Source organism: Canis aureus, chromosome 11 (assembly GCF_053574225.1).
Source record: "Canis aureus isolate CA01 chromosome 11, VMU_Caureus_v.1.0, whole genome shotgun sequence".
Taxonomy (NCBI): domain Eukaryota; kingdom Metazoa; phylum Chordata; class Mammalia; order Carnivora; family Canidae; genus Canis; species Canis aureus.
Window position 1 is genome coordinate 45200734 of NC_135621.1, and position 19761 is coordinate 45220494.

The 19761-nt window shown below is 35.8% G+C and overlaps 1 protein-coding gene across 1 annotated transcript in view; it reads left to right on the top strand.

Moving 5' to 3' along the window:
* Positions 1-19761, top strand: part of LONRF2 (LON peptidase N-terminal domain and ring finger 2) — a 46818-nt gene that overhangs the window by 3278 nt on the left and 23779 nt on the right. The window contains exons 2-8 of the mRNA XM_077915031.1: positions 6219-6337; positions 11415-11537; positions 13702-13860; positions 14406-14607; positions 14975-15074; positions 15353-15467; positions 18895-19016. Of these exons, the coding sequence (XP_077771157.1) occupies positions 6219-6337; positions 11415-11537; positions 13702-13860; positions 14406-14607; positions 14975-15074; positions 15353-15467; positions 18895-19016 (940 nt within the window). The remainder of the gene's footprint in view (positions 1-6218; positions 6338-11414; positions 11538-13701; positions 13861-14405; positions 14608-14974; positions 15075-15352; positions 15468-18894; positions 19017-19761) is intronic.

A 19761-nucleotide genomic window follows, 5' to 3' on the forward strand; every position in this document is an offset into this window, starting at 1 on the left:
GAATGGCTAAAATTAACACAGGAAACAATAGATATTGGCAAGGAAGCACTGTTGCACTGTGGGTGGGAATGCAAACTGATGCAGCCGCTTTGGAAGACAGCATGGAAAACGTCCTCAAAAAGTTAAAAATAGGACCACCTTATGACCCAGCAACTGCACTACTATGTATGTATCCAGAGGATACAAAAATAGTGATCCAAAAGGGCACATGCACCCCAATGTTTATAGCAGCAATATCCACAATAGCAAAACTCTGGAAAGAGCCCAGACATCCATCGTCCATCGACAGATGAATCGATAAAAATGTGGTTATATATATATATATATATATATATATATATATATATATATACACACAATGCAGTACTAAGGCATCAGAAAGAATGAAATCTCCCTATTTATAATGACGTGGATGGCAATAGAGGGTATTATGCTAAGCAAAATAAGTCTGAGAAATACAAGTACCATAGGATTTCACTCATGTGGAATTCAAGAAATTAAGTTCTGTTTATCTGTTAAAGGTAGGGAAGAGAAGGAAAAGTAAGACAAAAACAGTAAAGCAAACCATAAGAGACTCCTTTAACGCTAGGAAACAGTTGCTGGAGGGGATGTGAGTGGGGGATGGCGTAGCTGGGTGATGGGCATGAAGGAGGACACTTGATGGAATGAGCACTGGGTGTTATATTGCAACTGATGAATCACTACATTCTACCCCTGAAACTAATAATACACTATATGTTAACTACATTGAATTTAAATTTTAAAAAATCTGTAGCAATCTTCATAATGAAATATTGAATGTATTACCATTGAGGGAAAAAGTGACAAGGCTGTTCACTGCCGTTACTGCCGTTTTGTATCATATTAAGATTCTAGGTGCTGCAATGAGGAGAGAATAAAAAGTACTAAGATTGGAAAAATAAAACATTATTTGTAGATGGCATGGTGGAGTACATAGGAAGTCCAGAGGAATATTTGAACTATTGGAAATTATAAGTGAATTATCAAGATTGTTGACTATAAGATTAATACAGCAAGATCAGTGATGATTATATATACTTAGTAAAAACCAAAAAATAAAATAGAAAACCCATTTAAGTAACAAAAAACTTCTTTGGAGTAAATCTTGACATACCTGAAAGTTCAAGACCTCTTCACTGAAATACGAAACATTTCTGGGAGAAGTTGAGTAAGTGGAAAGGTACGTGATTTTCACAGATTGTAAAACTCAGTATTGATGTCAGTTCTGGGCATACTGAACTATAGATTCAGTGCATTCTCAGTCAAAATCTCAGCTAATGATTTTGGTGGAAGTTGATGAATGGCCAAGGCAATACTGAAGAAAAATAATGAAAGTGGAGAACTGATACTTGCAAGATACCAAGACTTATTATAATACAGCTGCAGTAATTAGCACAGAGTTGTATTGGCCCAAATATAGACACATAGAAACAGACTCTCATGTACAGTCACTTGATTTGCTACAAAGATGCCAATAGAGTTAAATGGTTGGGGAGGGGGGAGTGTTTTAAATAGTCAAAGTCTGTTGCTTATCCATTTGGAAAAAAAAAATGAACCTAGATGCCCATCATACATCATACATGGAAATTATAATCAGATATCTAAAAGAAATCATAGAATATTTTCATGAATTTAGGGGAGGTGATCCTTTTTAAGGCACAAAAAGCATAACCATGCAGGAAAAGATAGATAAATTCAATTAAAATTAATAACTTTTGTTCCTCAGAGACCTCCACAAAAGACTGAAAAGATGATGTGTATTGGTAATATGTATCTAAATGAGAATGCTAATTCAGACTATTGAAAATAATGCTTATAGCTCAAGAACCAAAAAGGAAGTCTGTCTAAATAATAGGCAGAGTTGAACAGATGCTTTGTAAAACTAGATCTCAGAATGGAAAATAAATATATGAAGGGGTGCCCAATGTAATTACTGATCAAATGCAAATTTAAAACCAAAGTAAGATATTAGAACATACCTGAAAATGAAAACAAGTAACAGTACCTGGTTTTGGCAAGTATTGGAAGCAATCGGAACTCTTACATTGCTAGTTGAAGTGGAAATTGGTATAAGTTAAATATACTTAGGAGTACCTACTAAAGCCAAACGTAACATAACTTCTGGCACGGTATTCACACTTTTGACTATGCCAAATAGAAATTAATGCTTTTACTTGACGGGATGAGCACTGGGTGCTATGCTATATGTTGGCAAATCAAACTCCAATAAAAATAATATATACAAAAAAAATTAATGCTTTTGCCCAACAAAAGACCTATACAAGAATGTTCATAGCAGCTTTATATTTATTTATATAAATAAATGCCAAGAACATTTGGATAACAACCCACCAGTAGGATGAGTATATAAATCAAATCATACAGTGTAGTATGCAGCAGGTCTTTTATTCTCTTAAAGAAACAGACATACAGCAGTATGAAGGAATTTCACAGAATGATAGTGACAGATACAAGAGTATATTCATATAGCCCCATGTATAAGTTCAGAAACAGGTGAAAGTAATCCATGGTGATAGAAGTCAGAATGCTGGTTACCTTTAGAAAAGGTGTACTACCTGAGAAAGTGCACAAAGGAGCCTTCTTAGGTCCTGATCTGGGTCACGATGACTTGGGTGTATACTATATAAAAGTTCAAGATACACACTTAAAATTTGTAGCCTTCACTTTATAAGTCCTTACATCACTCTAAACAAATAACCCATGAGGAGTATTACTGTTGATTCTTTATATTCACCAGGACCACTACTTAGCTGTCATTGCTTTATGTATCAATTCATTCAGCTCTTCCTAAATAACACTTGTACAGTTCTCTACTTCTCACCACTGCCCACTCATTTGACAGATCTTATGGTGGTAACACTAGCTCCCAGCACAATGACAACTCTGGGTTGCAGTTGGAAGAGAACAGTCTTTGATTAACCCTAAATGCAAATGCAGACAGTAGACTGTCTCTTCCTCACAAAGCCTGATTCTCAGACTGTACTCTTTTTGGCTCATTTCCCTGTACAAGGGTTAATTTATAAACTGTTTGCATATTTGTGTCAATTTCTTGGAAGGTGCACACATGTCTTTTTCTTCCATAAGCTGTCTTCACACAAAGAATTTTTAAGTTGCTTTTCCTCTTCGATTTTTTAGTGATTCCTCCATAAATTCTCTCAGTTTTATTAAGCTTAAGGCTTAATACTTAGGAAATGTGTAGAGATTTACTTGAAATGTTTTAAAAGATTAAATTTTGAAGTTCTGGCTTCATAAGTGGATTACAAATGGTGGAAGTCAACAAAGAAAACCGTTTGATTCACTCAGTGTCTTGGGTGAGAAATGACTTTTTTGGACTTCGGTAAAAGCTTTTAGACTGTGAGGAGTAGAGGCTTAAATGCATTCATTAGAAAAGAATGATTAAAAATAAATGTAAATGAAGAGTATTTTTAACTCCAAAAACTTTGTCAAGATAATGAAACTAACACAAGTGTAAGCAAAGAGATAATGAAGAAAACATTAGTGAAACAAAAAAAATTGATTTCGTTAAGTCAGAAGCAGATTCATTACAGAGACCAATAAAAGAAACAAATGTTCAGCAAATGTGATGAAGAAAAAGCAAAACACAGGATCAGGAATGAAAAAGGCAGCATAAATGCAGATATAAAGGAACATAACAGATTTTAAAGCCTATATAAAAAGGACAATTTTAAGGAAATTATAAATTATCAAAATTAACCCAAGAAGAGGTAAAAACTTGACACTGACCAATAATCATAAAATAGAAGTGCTACTCAGGGCTTTTCTTTTGAAAAAGACACAAAGGTCAAGCAAGTTTTAACAAACTTTGAAGGAATATTAACTTTCATCTTATTTCAGATCATGCAGCGATATGAGAAATTTTTCATTTAATTTTAGGAGATTAGTGTTGATACTACAATCAAGTAAAGCTTAGGAAAAAGTTTATAGGCTTATATATGTACATAGCTGCCAAAATCTCAGTTAAATCTCTTAGTATTTGAATCTAGCAATATAGTAAGACTCAAGGCCAAGATGAGATTATCCCAAGAAAATAAGGATAATTAAGTATTAGACAAATTGTTCAATGTAGTTACTATAAGGACAGATTTAAGGAGATATACTCCATGTAATTTTTCACATGCTGAAAGAGCATACTATAAAATTCACCCACTTCTTATAATGTCTTCATAGAAAACGAGGAATAGAAAGAAGCTTGACTAATTTGATAAATATTCTCTGTCAGGAGCTTATAGTAATAGTTCATGTTAAAGCATTCCACATATCCCTCTTTAAGTTCAAAAATAAGAGGAAAATGTCTGCTATCACCACTGTTACTGCAATGTGGAGTAAAACGAAACACAAAGAATAAAAACTAGCTTTCTAGAATCAAAGCTGATTGCACATGATATGGTTGCTTAGAAGATTCAAGAGAATCAACTCTGGCAAAGTGGGAACAAAGTGGGAGATCTTCATTCTCACCCACATTTGCAGCAGGTGTATTTCTCAAGCTCCAGCTATAGTTTCAGTGGCATTTTCTTTTTGAGATTTCCAAAATCTCCAAAGATTATTTCTGTATTTGAGAATGTATTTAATTGTGCAGTTGAGGAATTTTCACTTAATCTTCAGTTGGAAATGATTAATCTGTAATTATATTTCCTGTATGACACACTATGGAGACAGATAGGAGGATCTGATAGGATTCAATAAAGAACTTCTAAGCAATAAAATGCTCAATTTAAAATCCTACCCTAGTGGATTGACATCTGTATTTCATATTCCAAGATGAAAAACAAAGTTTCATTACAGATCATAACCAACACGAACATTTTCAATTTATTTTGATGATAGGGAACATTAACTTTGAACTTTAAGGAAAATGTTATCCCTTCCCCCAAAGAATTCCATTCTTCGAATTAGTAGACCTTTGTCACAAAAAAAGTACTAAATTATTAATGTTTTTTTTTTAATTTTATCAAAAAAATCTGAAAGTTTGTTTTCTCTATTGTTATTTAAGTACTTGTACAATATTCTCAAATTTCTTCCTGGCCTGCAAAACCTAAAATATTTACTCTTCAGCTTTTTACAGAAAAAGTTGTTGATTCCTAATCTAACCAGTCAATGTCATTTTAAAAGACATTGTTTTGTTATTGCTTTTATTGTTAAGATTCTCCATTCCTGCCATTTCTTTCCTCTTTTCCACACTTTTTTTCCTTGTCATACCTTCTCTACATTAAACATATGTAGCAGTAACACAGTTATAAGTAGCCTCATCATCTTGATATGATGTCTTTCTGCATGAGTTCTATTCTGCACTCTTGCTCAGTTACCTACATAAGCTAAGAGGAGAGGTAGTCACGTTTGGAAAGGTGGCTAGCTTGAGAGTCAAAGTCTAGGATTTGGAGCAAACTTAAATGGGTATTGGGTAGAGAAATGAGACCACATTTTAGGTACTTACAATATTTATTATCAATTAAAATGCATACTGTAGCTCTCTTTCAAAGATCCTGCAATGAGTATAGGTAGAGTGAACCAGGTCCAGAAGTATGAAAATGGCTGTGATGGTTCTGTCACTTTTCCACGGTATCTTGCCAGGTCAAGGACTAAACATACTACACATTAGAGAGTCTATCTTGGCTTCTGCGTAGCTAGGCTTATGTCCATAGTCTAATATGAGCAGTTCTCAACCTTTCTTCTGTTTGAGAAAGATTTTTTCCCCCTTCTTTTCTCACTTAAGAGAATATACTATTGTAGGTACAATTATGATGATAAGTTCATATCCATGCAGTTGTATTAGAGGACAAGTTATGCATTCTTTTGTTTCTTGAGCATGAATCTCCTTGTGTACTTCAAGAAAGTTATTTTAAATCTTTTCATTTTTAATACCTAGTTACAGCATTAAGATGATTCAGCATTTACTCATTATTGCAGATTATGTTAAACCTAGTGTGTATTCAGCAGTCTGTTTTTCTTGATTTTGAAGTCTTGTTAATTTTCTTTCTGTTTTCCTGAGAGAGGTCTTTTAAAATATACTTACCAAGCTACCAAACCACATGTGATTTGAGGGAGGAAGTGTTTATTTTGCCTTTATGTTTATTTTCCAATTTAATGTTTTTAGTGACTTGAAGATTGATTTTTAAATGTAGTCATTTAATTTTTTTTCTATTCTCCATGTCTTTCAGCTCCTAGAGATAACTCGTTATTGCTGCTGCGAGCAGAGTTATATTTAACTCTGAAGAATTATGAGCAGGCTCTACAGGATGCCAATGCAGTTTGTCAGAATGAACCTCTCTTGACTAAGGTATTTGACTAATATATTGGTTGTCTTTGGAGATAATAAATGTTAAGTTCATGGGACTTCCTTAAGAATAAACTAAGATGATTGTATTAGGTGCCTAACACAGCATACATTTTCCTCATGATAGTAGTCTAAATGTAGCAATCCACTTCATAATAAACCAACTCAGTTTAAAAGACCAAAAAGTCTCCCACTTTTGGGAGAAACACTAATTCAGATTATTTTTAGGAGATACTCAGTTGCCTTATATAATATGTCTTATATACTAAATAAATATATAAGCATAATGATAAAGTTATATAAATTTGTAAGTAAAGGGAAAATGTTTAAAACCACACTTTATATAAATAGGAAGATTATATAATATTCATGATTAACAGTTGTACCCTAATATGCGTGTAGCATATAAATGTTATATGCCTTTGTTAGTGAAAGGATGAATGTTTTCTATTTATTTTGGAATAACTTTAGTCTGTGTTGGAAAGGTCTAATATTTCTTCCTGTGATGATACAAAATAAGCTTTGTTAATTAAAAATAATAGCTTAAGTTATCCTTGAAGATTAAGAAGCCAGACAATAAAAGTTGTAGCTTTTTCATGAATCTCTGGATTTTAAAACCCAAAAGATATTTTAAAGTTTTAAAGAACTTGTAATGAAATTAACATGGATCACATGCTCTATAGCTAGTAAATACAAATATTTTTGTCCTTCTATATTACTTTTTATCATTTTTGTTTTAGAAGCATTGAAGAGGCATTAACCCATGTTAATAGAAAAGATGCCCTTCTTTACTTTCTTCCATTCAACCTTCCATTCTTTAAAACAAAATGTTTTCAGATCAGATTGAGTGTTAAATCGAAATTGGGGATGAGTATAAGGGTGGGAAACAAATGTTTGTTGGACTAAGCCCAGGAATCTATTTTTTTGCTTGCTTGCTTCACTAAAAACATTTTCTCCTCCTTTTTCTGATGACTTTTCTCCTATCCCTAGATCTCTTAATCTTCTGAGGGAATTTCTGTCAGTAATGATTGAGCCTTGATTGTTATGAATTATAAGTTTAGGATTTCTGAATGACAGTAGACCTGTGTTGTCCTGTGAAGCTAGTTTCTTCTCTACAGTATTGATTTTTGAGCTAAAAACTTGGTAAGTTGGCAGTGTGTCTTTGAAGAAAGACAGACTTAGTTACTACAAAGTTATGGAGATAATTTTAACTGTAAGAGAGCCAGCAAATGAATCATTAGCTTTTGGGATTTGGGTTATATCTTTAGGGTTTATTGCAAATCTGTGGACCTCAATTTTTGATAAATGGCTAGAGAAGAACAGCTTTAGTGGAAGTATACCCTGATAAATCAGTTTAAGATAATGAAGGATAGAAATGTATTTCCAGGTTAATATTATAACTAAAGGATTAGGGCAGAAGCAATATTGGAAAGTAAGTTGAAAGGACTGAGGGAAGGATGATGTTGTCCAACTGTGTCTGAGATGAGATGGAAGCACTTTAGAACCAACTTCGAGTTTTCAGCTGGGGACTACTATACCAGTGTGTTTTTTCCAGGCAAAACTATCCTTTCAAGCCATCTGTCATGGCTGATGCTGATTCACAATTTTTGGTGCAAATGGAGATAAGCCAATGCAAACAAAATATTTGCCCATATACAGAACTATAAATAGGCATGTGAAAGTTTGACCTTAGCAAATGGGTAAGCATACTTGTGCTTTTTAATGCTCATAGATTCCTATGCTGGTAAATTAAATCTCAATAAATTTCAAATTGCTGAAATCTTGAAGAGTCTGCTCTCTAACAATAGAATGAAAAGAGTAATCGATGATAATAAAATATCCAGGAAATCCTTAAATATCTCTTATTTAATTATATTACTTCTGAACAGTCCGTGGAACAAAGATGATATCACAAAGGAAATTAGGAACTATTTTTAAATCGTTGATAATAAAAGCATATTACATCTAATTCATCATATGCAGCTAAAGCTATTCTTTGAGGGAAATTTATAATATTAGTAAATTATTAAAGAAATAAGGTCTCAGAAGAGTGATGTTTCCTTCTTAAAATACTAAGACAAGAAGAGCAAATTAAAACAAAGATAAGCAGAAAGAAAGAAGAACTATAAGAAACAGGGAGTCAATAAAATAGAAAAAAACAATAGAGAAAAGTCGATGAAACAAAACTTGTTGTTTTGCAAGGATAAATGAAAGTGATATACCTCACCAGACTAATCAGGAAAAAAGAGAAAAGGTACAGATTACTAATAGCAGGAATGAAAGAGTTGATATGACTATAGATCCCACAGACATTGAAAGGATAAAAAAGGGGCAGCCCGGGTGGCTCAGCGGTTTGGCGCCTGCCTTCGGCCCAGGGTGTGATCCTGGAGACCCAGGATTGAGTCCCACATTGGGCTCCCTGCGTGGAGCCTGCTTCTCCCTCTGCCTGTTTCTGTGCCTCTCTCTGTGTGTGTGTGTGTCTCTCTCATGAATAAATAAAGAAAATCTTAAAAAAAAAAAAGGATAAAAAAGAACAATTTTATGAACAAAGTTATACCAATACATTCAACAACCTAGAAGTTAACTCCTTAAAAAACACAAACTACCAATGTTCATTCAAGGAAAGATAGAGCCTGCAATAGCCCTATCTCTATTTAGTGAAATTGAAATTACAGTTAACGCCTCCCCCCCCCCCAATTTATCAGGACCTTATAGAATTACTGGTGAATTCTATCATACATTTAAGGAAGAAATAATGCCAATCCTTCAAGATTCTTTTGGAAATCAGAAAAGGAGGGAATACTTATTTTATGAGAACAGTATTATTATTGATAACAAAACTAGGTAAAAACAGTAAAAAATAAACTTCAAACTAGTATCTCTATCTCATTTGAAAATTAATTTGTATTGACAGACTGAAAAAAAATGCAATAAATGGAGATAAAGCACTTGATAAAATTGAACACTCTTCATGTTAAAAACTTTGAATGAACTAGGAATAGCAAGGGATTTCCTCAATCTGATAATGACTATCATACTTACTGGGGGGAAATGGAATACCCTTCTGCTAAGACCAAGAAAAATAAAAGGTGTTTGCTTTTAGCACTTACCAGTATGGTATTGGAGGTCCTAGCCAGTCTAGTAAGGCAAAAAAAAAAAAAAAAAAGAAAAGAAAAGGCATATATATATATATATTAAAATATTTTATTTATTCATGAGAGACAGAGAGAAAGAGAGGGAGAGACACAGGCAGACACAGGGTCATTGTATGATTTACTTGCCTAAATGAAATACTGTGAAACTAATAACATTTCTTTTTAAAAGTTAAAAAATGTAAATAACTAATCACTCAGTGGAATGAACCCAACCTGGTGATAGGGAGTAATGGAGTGTCGATTGATCCATTCAGTAATGTGGATGAACCTCAGAAGCATCACATTAAAGTGAAGGAAGGCACACAAATAAATGTGTGATTTCATTTATATGAAATTCTCAAAAAGGCAAAACACTAGTGGCAGATCAGTGGTTCCTGGACTAGGAGAGAGGAGAGGATTGACTTTGAAGGGGCATGAAAGAACTCTCTGGGGTGATGGAAATGTGCTACATCACGATTGTGGTTGCAGTTACACACTGCATACATTTGTCAAAAGTCCTATATTATACATTTACAATTGATTAATTTTACTAGGTATAAGTTATACCTCCATAGAACTGTAGCAGCAAGAAAGCATAAACAAGTATAAGTCCATCACTGAAGGGAATCTCAGCAAATTTTTAAAATGCAGGTGAATGGGTGAAAAAGCAGAGATCATGATAGTTCAAATGGGAGCTGAGCTCATGTCATAATACAAACTCCAGAGAAGATTCAATTTAAGCTCTTAGGAAAGGAGTAAGAAAGGTTTGTTTGATGGTACAGTTCACTCCACCATGCAGAGTAGTAGTAGGGGAAAAAAATCCTAGCCCCCCACCCCCACCTCCTGCAAAGAATTTGGACAGACTGCTTGGGGAAAGTTGTGGCTGCCAACAGGGCCCCCCACCCCTGAGTAAACCCCTCTAAATCCTGGTACATGAGGCTCCCAGCCTAAGGCCTGGCTTCTGTACCACACACACCTGAAAATAAAACATCTCAAAAAGATCTCCCACATGTAGATGAAGGACCCAAAGAGCCTTCCATTCAGCAGTGAAGTCTATAAAGTCAGGAGTCTGACTCAACATGGATGAAAATCAGTTGAAACAGTACATCTTTTTTATTATTATTTTTTTTTTTAGATTTTTTATTTATGAGAGCAAGAGCTGCAGGGGGAGGGGCAGAGGGAAAGGGAGAAGCAGACTCCCCGCTGAGCAGAGAGCCCAAGGCTCTGGATCCCAGGACCCTGAGATCATGACCTGAGGTGAAGACAGACACTTAACTGAGCCACCGAGACACCCCTAGTACATCTTTTTAAAATATGAATGAAGAAACAGGGATTAACAAGAAAAAATTCAATGAAATAAAGAAGAAAGAGACTAATATGAATGATCAGGACACCTGACCCCAATGGAAACATAATATGTGAACTGATAAAACAAATTACAGTGTTTACTATGATTTGAGAAAATACTACAGGCACAAAAAAATGCTAGTGAAAATACTGATTCATATTGCACTTTGTTTATTTCTGTTGTAGTATTTTGTATGTTTTGCTTTGTGTTCTAGGTATTTCTGGTCATATCTGTCTTCTCTCACAAGATTGTATGCTCCCTAAAGACAGGAACATAGTTATGATCTGTGATGACTGAATGTATTTAAACTTGGTAGATACCACTTCTCTCTTACTTAGCATGTCCCTTGAAACCCACCTTGGGTTCATATTCCTAGTCTGGTGACTGCTGTGTTCTGATTGTAGATTGTGTTTATGAGGTATTCAGATTTGCTCAGGTTCCAAGGTAGTAGAGCTAGTGTCATCCTAGGTGGGGTTTTGTTTATTCTAGCTAATATGAAAATTAAGTAGTTCTAATGATTTTTTTTATCAAGGCTCTTTGTATGCAAGTATATGATCACACTTTTTAAAATGCATATCTTGTCTTTTGATGAATCCAGGGGCATCATGTGAAGGCTCAGGCTCTTTCTGCATTGGGAAGAAGTAAGGAAGTGTTAAAGGAGTTTCTCTACTGCCTTGCTTTAAATCCGGAATGTAACTCAGTGAAGAAAGAAGTACAGAAGGTGTGATTTTCTTTAAACTTTCTTTTTTAGGTCTCATTTATAGCCTTTATGTCCATGCTGAGTAGCTCCTACATGGAGCATAAAGAAGAAATATAATCCTGAGTATTCATGACAATGTAGTTAAAAATACAGGAATAATAATGAGTTTCACATGTTTGACACCTTTTATCCAACAATAAAGCACAATGTTTCATTAGATGGCATTTGCGGCTCAGTTCTGCTGGGATAGTGACAAGGGCTAGGGAGGCAGGGTCCGTGTGTGAGACTGGGGAGGCAAAGCAAATTTTCTTAGAGTTGTAATTTCAAGCATTATAGCTTGTATAGGAATTCTATGAAAGACATTGTAATAATATATAAAATATACAGGTTCAGCTGGTGTTAACTTAAAATTTTTAGAAAAGCTTTACTGGCACAATGCAGAAAGATCTTTTCTCTTATTGGGTCCTTAGCCCAATCTTGTTTAGAGGTCACTGAGTCACAGTTACTGTGGGAATCCACCCTATAAGAGCCTGTGCAATTGTTACAATCTTAGCACTTCCAGTGACCACAGTTCTTGTTTTTATGTCAGTGTTTCCCTATTTTAGCACTATTCATTGCTGACTTCTATCATACATTTACCTTGTAATTTTGACTTTAGAGTCTAGTTTTATTTTCTGGAGCAAAAGAAAATGAATCCATTCTTCCTCTTCCATTTTAAACTACCTTAGATATTTGAGATTGGCTGTTATCTTTGCCTTACGTCTTTGGACCCAACAATATCCTTTTCTCATGGAATAAGGTTGTAGGGTTTCCTCCTCTGGATGCATTCTAGTGTACCTCCATATCTGACAGCTACAGGTGGGGAACTTTGACCTTCCCTTGTGTTCATATCATGAGGCATGTTTGTTTATTTTTAGCCTAATACCATCACACTGTTGGCTCCTGTTAGAACCATAGTTAGCCCAAAATACCTAGATCTTTGTTTTTAGTGAGAACCTTCTAGCAATATTTTTCATCCTTTTATTGTGTAGTGGATTGGTCTTCATTAATGCTGTCAAATATCACTTACAGGTTTTGGCCATTGTTTCAACTTCTCAAAATAATTGTGAATCTTAACATTGGCTCTTCTAACTATCCCTGCCTGCTCTGTCCCACCTGCAAATTTCACAAGAACCTTAAAACATAACTCAACTGCTCTTTACAACAGCATCATAAGAAATTCAGCCTGAGCTCAAAATTAAGCATATTTACAAAGGTCCAAGGACCAGCATCTAGGTCTTGTGGTACTTGTGGTGCTTCATGTCTGTCAGGTGCTATTTAAATTATGATGCTTTTCCCTGTAGCATTCTGTGAGAGGTAGATGTCTTCTGTCTCAGGGTCAAAACAGTGCCAGCCTGTCAATGCCCGTGAAATGTAGTAATCTACTGGGCAGCCTTCTGCTGCTTTACTGAAGCCTCTCAGAGCCAGCTCAGAGGACACCAGTGTCCCTGCCAAGTGCTGTTCCTTCTTGATAGAAGGGTCATTGGTTCTGGTGCATTGACCTGTCACATGAGGAACAGTGATGGGTTCTTTATTGGGTCTTGGTCACTCCTTTGTACCTCTCTTTAAGCCCTTGAATTCAGCTGAGTCCATGAAGTTTGGCAGGACCATCGAGTGACTGGCAGTCACTTCCCACCATCAACAAAGGCTGGTCCATGGCTTTTGAATTAGAATTATGGCCATTCCCTTGGTTTTCCTTTAAAATTCCATACAAGGCAGCTCTTTCTGGTTCTCTTGTAAGTTGAGTAGTCCTCTAGAAATATCTCAGTCCTGTGGGTGATCACAGCTTGGATTTAATTTAGGGTCCCTGCAACCTCTACACCCTACTTTGCTCTCTTAACCGTGAGACTTTTAGGGGTGATCTTCTGTAACAGATGTCTAAGGACCAGACAGAAAAAAAATGTTAATACTCATATTTTGTAATTGGTGAGACCAAGCTGGAAAGGGACTGGTAGCTAAAATGCCTAAAGCATTGATTTTGGTTTCAGAAACTTGAGGTTTGAAATAGTGGCAATTGAAATACGATAATTATTCTTTTCAATCTTTTAGGCCTATTTGGCCTTATAGTTTCCTTTGGATCTTTCGGGCATATTATTTATTTTTCAAGAGTGTTTAAATTTTTTTTTTCTTCTCGGAAATTTTGTAGGTAATGTGTGAGGTATTTTTTCCAGCTTCAGAAAATGTGCATCAGAATTTGACATCTTCCATCCAAAGCAGGATATTAAACAGCAGGTTGAAGGCTCAATGTGCTAGCCATGTGAACACCGAGCCTCTGGAAGAAGGGGACAGTGCAGGGAGTTCTAAGGTATGACGTGCATGTGTTTGTCAGTGTTATCTTGATTAAGCTTTATGTAATTCCTTAAAATTTGAACATAAGTTATTCAGACTGTGGCATTATGTTAGTTGGAAATACTTCTCGAGACTGGTTCCAGCTCCTCATACTGAAAGTTGATCCTTTTAAAGGAAGTTGGTGGAAGTAATGGACATGATCAAAAAAAAAAAACCATATAGAAACACTTAGGACATCATATAGAAACATTTAGAACTTCACACATCACATCCCAAGTATCAGGAAACTTGAATTGGTTTTGGCTTGGAGAAAAGAAAGAGAGGGGTGATTTGAATATATGCAGGTTGATGTTCCATTGATCTATCTCAAAAATAATTATTCTGTATTTTACCATGGAAAGCATAAAGTTCATCTAGAAGTTGTTAGATGAAACCAGTTGTGAAGGAAGAGTATAAGTCCTTTTTCCCAGAGTTTTTTAAGAAAGGCCACTGCATGAATATTGTTTTCTCTTATGCTATGATTTCTTTAATATTCAGGATTCTTTTTTCCTACTTGACCAGAATCCATCTGAGAAATCTGATGTGTTTAGAAATACCAATTCTTCAGTTTTGTATTTTATACTGGGTCTGCACTTTGAAGAGGATAAAGAAGTGTTAGAGAGTATCCTTCCAGTGGCACCCAGCACTGGTTTAAAGAGACAATTTCCAAATGATTTGGAGGATGTGCATGACCTGAATGGCCCTGGGAAAATTCCCAAGAAAGGTCAGTAAGCTCTTTTGTCATGAGCTATGTGACTCCAGAGTGATAGGAAGTTAGTTATATTCAAGATATTTTTTAAAAAATTTTTACATGGTTTTAAAAAATTATTAATAAAAGAATATATTAGCTTTACTGTTATAGAATAGTTTAAGTAGTTAATCCTATGAAGACTTCATTGTCAGAAATAGGGAAGATTTTGTTATAACTTTAACTCCCGTTTGTGCTCACTGTCCAGATAAATTATTGAACTATTCCTGCCCAGCATGGTTTGTGAAATTGGCAAAACACGCTTTAGCCAGAATAAGTGAAGTTACTGCATGCTTTTGTCCAAATGAGCAATTTTAATTATAGCATTGTAACCTTTTTTCAGAGGTGGATTCCTCACCTCAAAGGAACATGACCTCCAACACAGGAGAAAGTCCAGAGCTCTCCATAGATGTAACTGACTTCGAGTGTGCCCTTTGCATGAGGTAGGATGACAGAGAATCTGTGCAACTCTCTGAAAAACTCATCGTTTCTGAATTTGATATCCTAAATATAATGGGCTTTTTATTACCAGAGAAATTATGTGTACCTTAGTAATAAGTGATTTATTTTCTCAAACTTTGATAAAGAAGATCTCAATGGGAATGGATATCAGTGATTTCTGCAGCCGTAAGGGAATTGTAAGCAATTCTTAGAAAATAAATAGTTTATTTGAAAATCTCTTCTGGATATTTTTGGCTAAAAGCTCAGATATATTTTCCAGGTTGCTCTTTGAGCCTGTCACTACACCATGTGGACATACATTTTGCCTGAAATGCCTTGAGCGCTGCCTCGACCATGCCCCTCATTGTCCGCTGTGTAAAGAAAAACTGTCAGAGGTAAGTATCTCTTCTGAAACAAGATTATTCAGCTCCTCTTCTCATCCCTCAGTAGATGCCCATTTCTTGGGTTGGCTTTGCTTCTACTACCCATTTATTAAAGAAAGTTGGATTTCTCTAGTCAAAGGTAGGTCTTTTTCCTATATGATTTCTCAAAAAATACACAAGAGAAATTTAGATACAGAAACAATTAAACTTCAGGAAAATTTTTAGGCATAAATTATAGTCGAGGTATACTGAAAACAGGTAATATAATTGGAGCTCTTACTATGTGTTTATTATAAATAGTTGAGATAACAGTACTGAGTCCTCACCATATGTTAATCATAAAGGGTTGAGATAACATTATGGTGCACTTAATATGTGCCAAGAATTCTGTCCTTTTCCCCATCTCAAGGTGAAGTTACATTGTAATACTCAGTTTTGCATAGGATTGAAGACTTGATCATTTTTGACTACTGGAAATCCCTTTGGTGTGCTGTCAGTTGTGTCTTCTGTCTGTAATCAAAGCCAGTAATATTTAAAACTTCATGAAGGGAAGCTATTTAATTATGTCTAACTCAAAAATAAACTGTTAAGTCTATATATTGGGTATGGTAAATATAATAAACACCACTTAAAGGCTTTTAAAGGCTTTCTGATCAACTTTTCAAATCGTGAATATGTATCAACTCTCTTGGGCTCTGGTGCCACTAACCTTCCATGAAGCAAACTATTTAACTTCCTGGGGTAGGAGAGGGGTTTTTTAAATCATGAAAATGATACTAATAATATTTGCCTTAATTACTTCTGGGGATTCAGCTTACTTAATGCATTTTAAGTAGGATAAAGTGTTTTTTTTTTTTTAAAGATTTATCTATTTTTTATTTTTATTTCTTTATTTATTTTTTCAGATTTTATTTATTATTTATTCATGAGAGACAGAGAGAGAGAGAGAGAGGCAGAGATACAGGCAGAGGGAGAAGCAGGCTCCATGCAGGAAGCCCGACATGGGACTTGATACCGGGTCTCCAGGATTAGGCCCTAGGCTGAAGGCTGCGCTAAACCGCTGAGCCACCCGGGCTGCCCAAATTTATCTGTTTTTTAGAGAGAAAGAAAGCATGTGTGTATATGTGTGTGTGTGTGTGTGTGTGTGTGTGTGTTTGTGTGTGGGCATGTGTGAGCCAGGGGGAGGAGGACAGAGCGAGAGAGAGGGAGAGGGAGAGAATCTCAAGCAAACTCTTTGCTGAGGGTGGAGCCAGATGCTGGGCTTGATCTCAAGACCCTGAGATCATGACCTGAGCTGAAATCAGAGTCAGACAAGTAACCGACTGAGCCACCTAGGCACCCCAGGATAAAGTGGTTTTTTAAAACAGATGTCTGGTAAAATTTTAAAAATTCAAATTTATTTTTGAATTTGATATGGTAAAGGAGATACTATACTTACATGAATTTTCAAATAATTATAACTTAGTTTACTGCTAAAACTTGTTGAACTAAGTTATTATAATTAGACTTTTCTATATCATTATATGTTCATACTTGCTTTTTTAAATTGCATACATCCTGAATCTAGGTTATTTAGGGTTCTCATGAATACTGCTCATTGTACTGTGCACCACGTGTCATGACAGTGGATGCTTCTTGAGTCTGTGTAGCACTTCTCTTTGGCAGTTCCTGTGCGGGTCTACTGCACTGTGTTTGCTTTCTTTGCTTGCTAACAGTGACACAGCATCTGGCCTGCTGCCCTGTTGGGCCTATGCTTGTTGGGGCCAGTGGGTCTGGAGGCAGCTTGTTTATTCTAAGACAGTGAAACGCATGTCTTTGTGACCACTGTTTGTTCACTTTTGTTCAGTGCTGTCTGGTAGGGGGCTGTGTGATGAAGCAGTATGCTTAGGTTAGCACAGTAATGTAAGCTCCATAGGGATAGAGAAGACTTCTGTCTTGTTTTCACTCTATCTCTAGGGGCCAGAACATACGCTAGAGGTTCAGGAAATCCGTGTTGAATGAATGATTAAATGAATGAATGATTAAATGAGTGAATGGTAAAGTGTAAGCTCTGCATAGACTGCCAGTGTTGCAGAAATTAGAAATTATAACAAAACCAATTAAAATTTAAAAACCACAATTTGATCTTTCTTCAATGCAGAAATCCCTTCATGAGCTTTGACTTTGTCACATACATTAGTATAAACATGAAGCATCAATTATCGGGATCCCTGGGTGGTGCAGCGGTTTGGCGCCTGCCTTTGGCCCAGGGTGCGATCCTGGAGACCCGGGATCGAGTCCCACGTTGGGCTCCCGGTGCATGGAGCCTGCTTCTCCCTCTGCCTGTGTCTCTGCCTCTCTCTCTCTCTCTCTGTGACTATCATAAGTTTAAAAAAAAAAAAAAAGAATCATCAATTATCTATGTATGCACAGAAGTCTTTAACGTAATGCCAAGTAAAGCAAATTTTATGGTGTTACTCTTCAACAAGATGGTGCCATAGCAGTATAAAATACTGATGTCATTAATCATGCTAATTGTGAATTAAGTTAAACTTGTTTCTGCTAGTTATTCTGTTACTGAGGGTCTCAAACACAGTCGTGTCCTTGAGGTTGAATTCCTAATTCTTAGTCAATTACAGCAACACATGTAGCTTATTTCATAGAAGCTAAAGGGAAACTTGGCAGTATGTCTAGGACTCACCCAGATGTAACTGTTAGAAATAGGTAAAGCAGCCTAAGCCCAGAAATGCAGCAAGTTAACAAAGAAGCAGCAGCCCATTGAAACCTACCAGCCCTGAGGTCCTTGCTGTGCCATGGTGGCTCTACACTCACCCTTTAACCTTTCTGAGTCCCATCTTCCTTATGAGTGCATTGTAGAGAATACCTATGGGATAGTGCTATTTTAAGACCTAACTTAATTTACATGAAGCATCTGCAATTGGTTCCTGATACATGTTAGGATATTAGTGAAAAATAACTGTTATTTGCAAATTCACATGCCTAAGATAAAAGCAGTGCACACACACAGAATAATGGATCTTCAGCTACATAGGACCCTTCCACTCATACTAATCCTAACACATTTTAATGCAGTTTTCACCTGTTTCCTTCCCTTCACGTCCAACTGTAATTCCTTGGTTCCTCAGTCCCTTTCCCAATCCAGATAATGTCAGCGCTGCCTCTTGCACATGTCCATATAAGTAACGAAGCAAAGCTAGAGAAAAGCCACAAAATTGGGAAGATTGGTTTCAGTTTAAATTCATAGTCTTAAATCTTAGACTTGAAACTCTAGTAGGCACGGTGGCTGGCTGACCTCTGAGCTTTCCATCCCCATCCTTTTGTCTTACCGGAGACCCCAACCTTCACCCTCCTTGTTGGCCTTTTCTACTGGGGAGAGAGTATTTTGTCCTCTAGAATTAATTACCACGTGGTATTACTTAACATTTCCTTTTGTTTACAGTTGTTGGCAAGCAGAAATTTTAATATAACTATTCTGGCTGAAGAGTTAATATTTCGATATTTGTCTGATGAGCTCTCTGATAGGAAGAGAATTTATGATGAAGAAATGACAGAACTGTCAAAGTAAGTCCTCATGTGGTACGTACTTGGTCTTAAGTTCAGATTAAAGAAGGAAATCCTTGCATTCATAGCTTTATCTCAGGTTTTTCCCCCCTTGGCAGAGAAATTAGTACTTAAAAAAGAAAAAAAATTAATTGGGGAGTTTATGGAAATTTAATTGAAAGGGGTGATAAGAAATATTTCAAAAGTGTGTCTTCATGGGGCCCTTGGGTGGCTCGGTTGGTTAAGTGTCTGACTCTTGATCTCAGCTTGGGTCTAGATCTCGGGGTCATGAGTTCAATCCCCATGTTGGGCCCCATGCTGAGTATGGAGACCACTTTAAAAAAATGTGTCTTCAGAAGATTAGGTAGTTGCTTTTTGTATCTGAATAAGTGGTACTAAATTTTTCAGATTTGAAAAGGCACAGTATATGGAAACAGGAGGGGGAGAACAGGTTTACCACTGGAAGTAGGCTTGACAGTTGCTTTTATCTTTTAAAATGAGCAAAGTTGTGTATTGTAGCAACCTTTAACTATTGAGGTCTTATAATTCTTCCACTCTTTTCCTCTCATTTCCTTTGATTACTGTGTAATTTTTGCTTTTGTCAGAACGTTTTTCTCCTTTTCCTTTTATATTTTTTGAGGTAAAATTGATGCATAACATTATATTTGATATTTCTATATATTGCAAAATGATCACCACAATAAGTCTTAACATCCATTACTATACATAGTTAACAATTTTTTTTCTTTTGTTAGAAAAATAATTT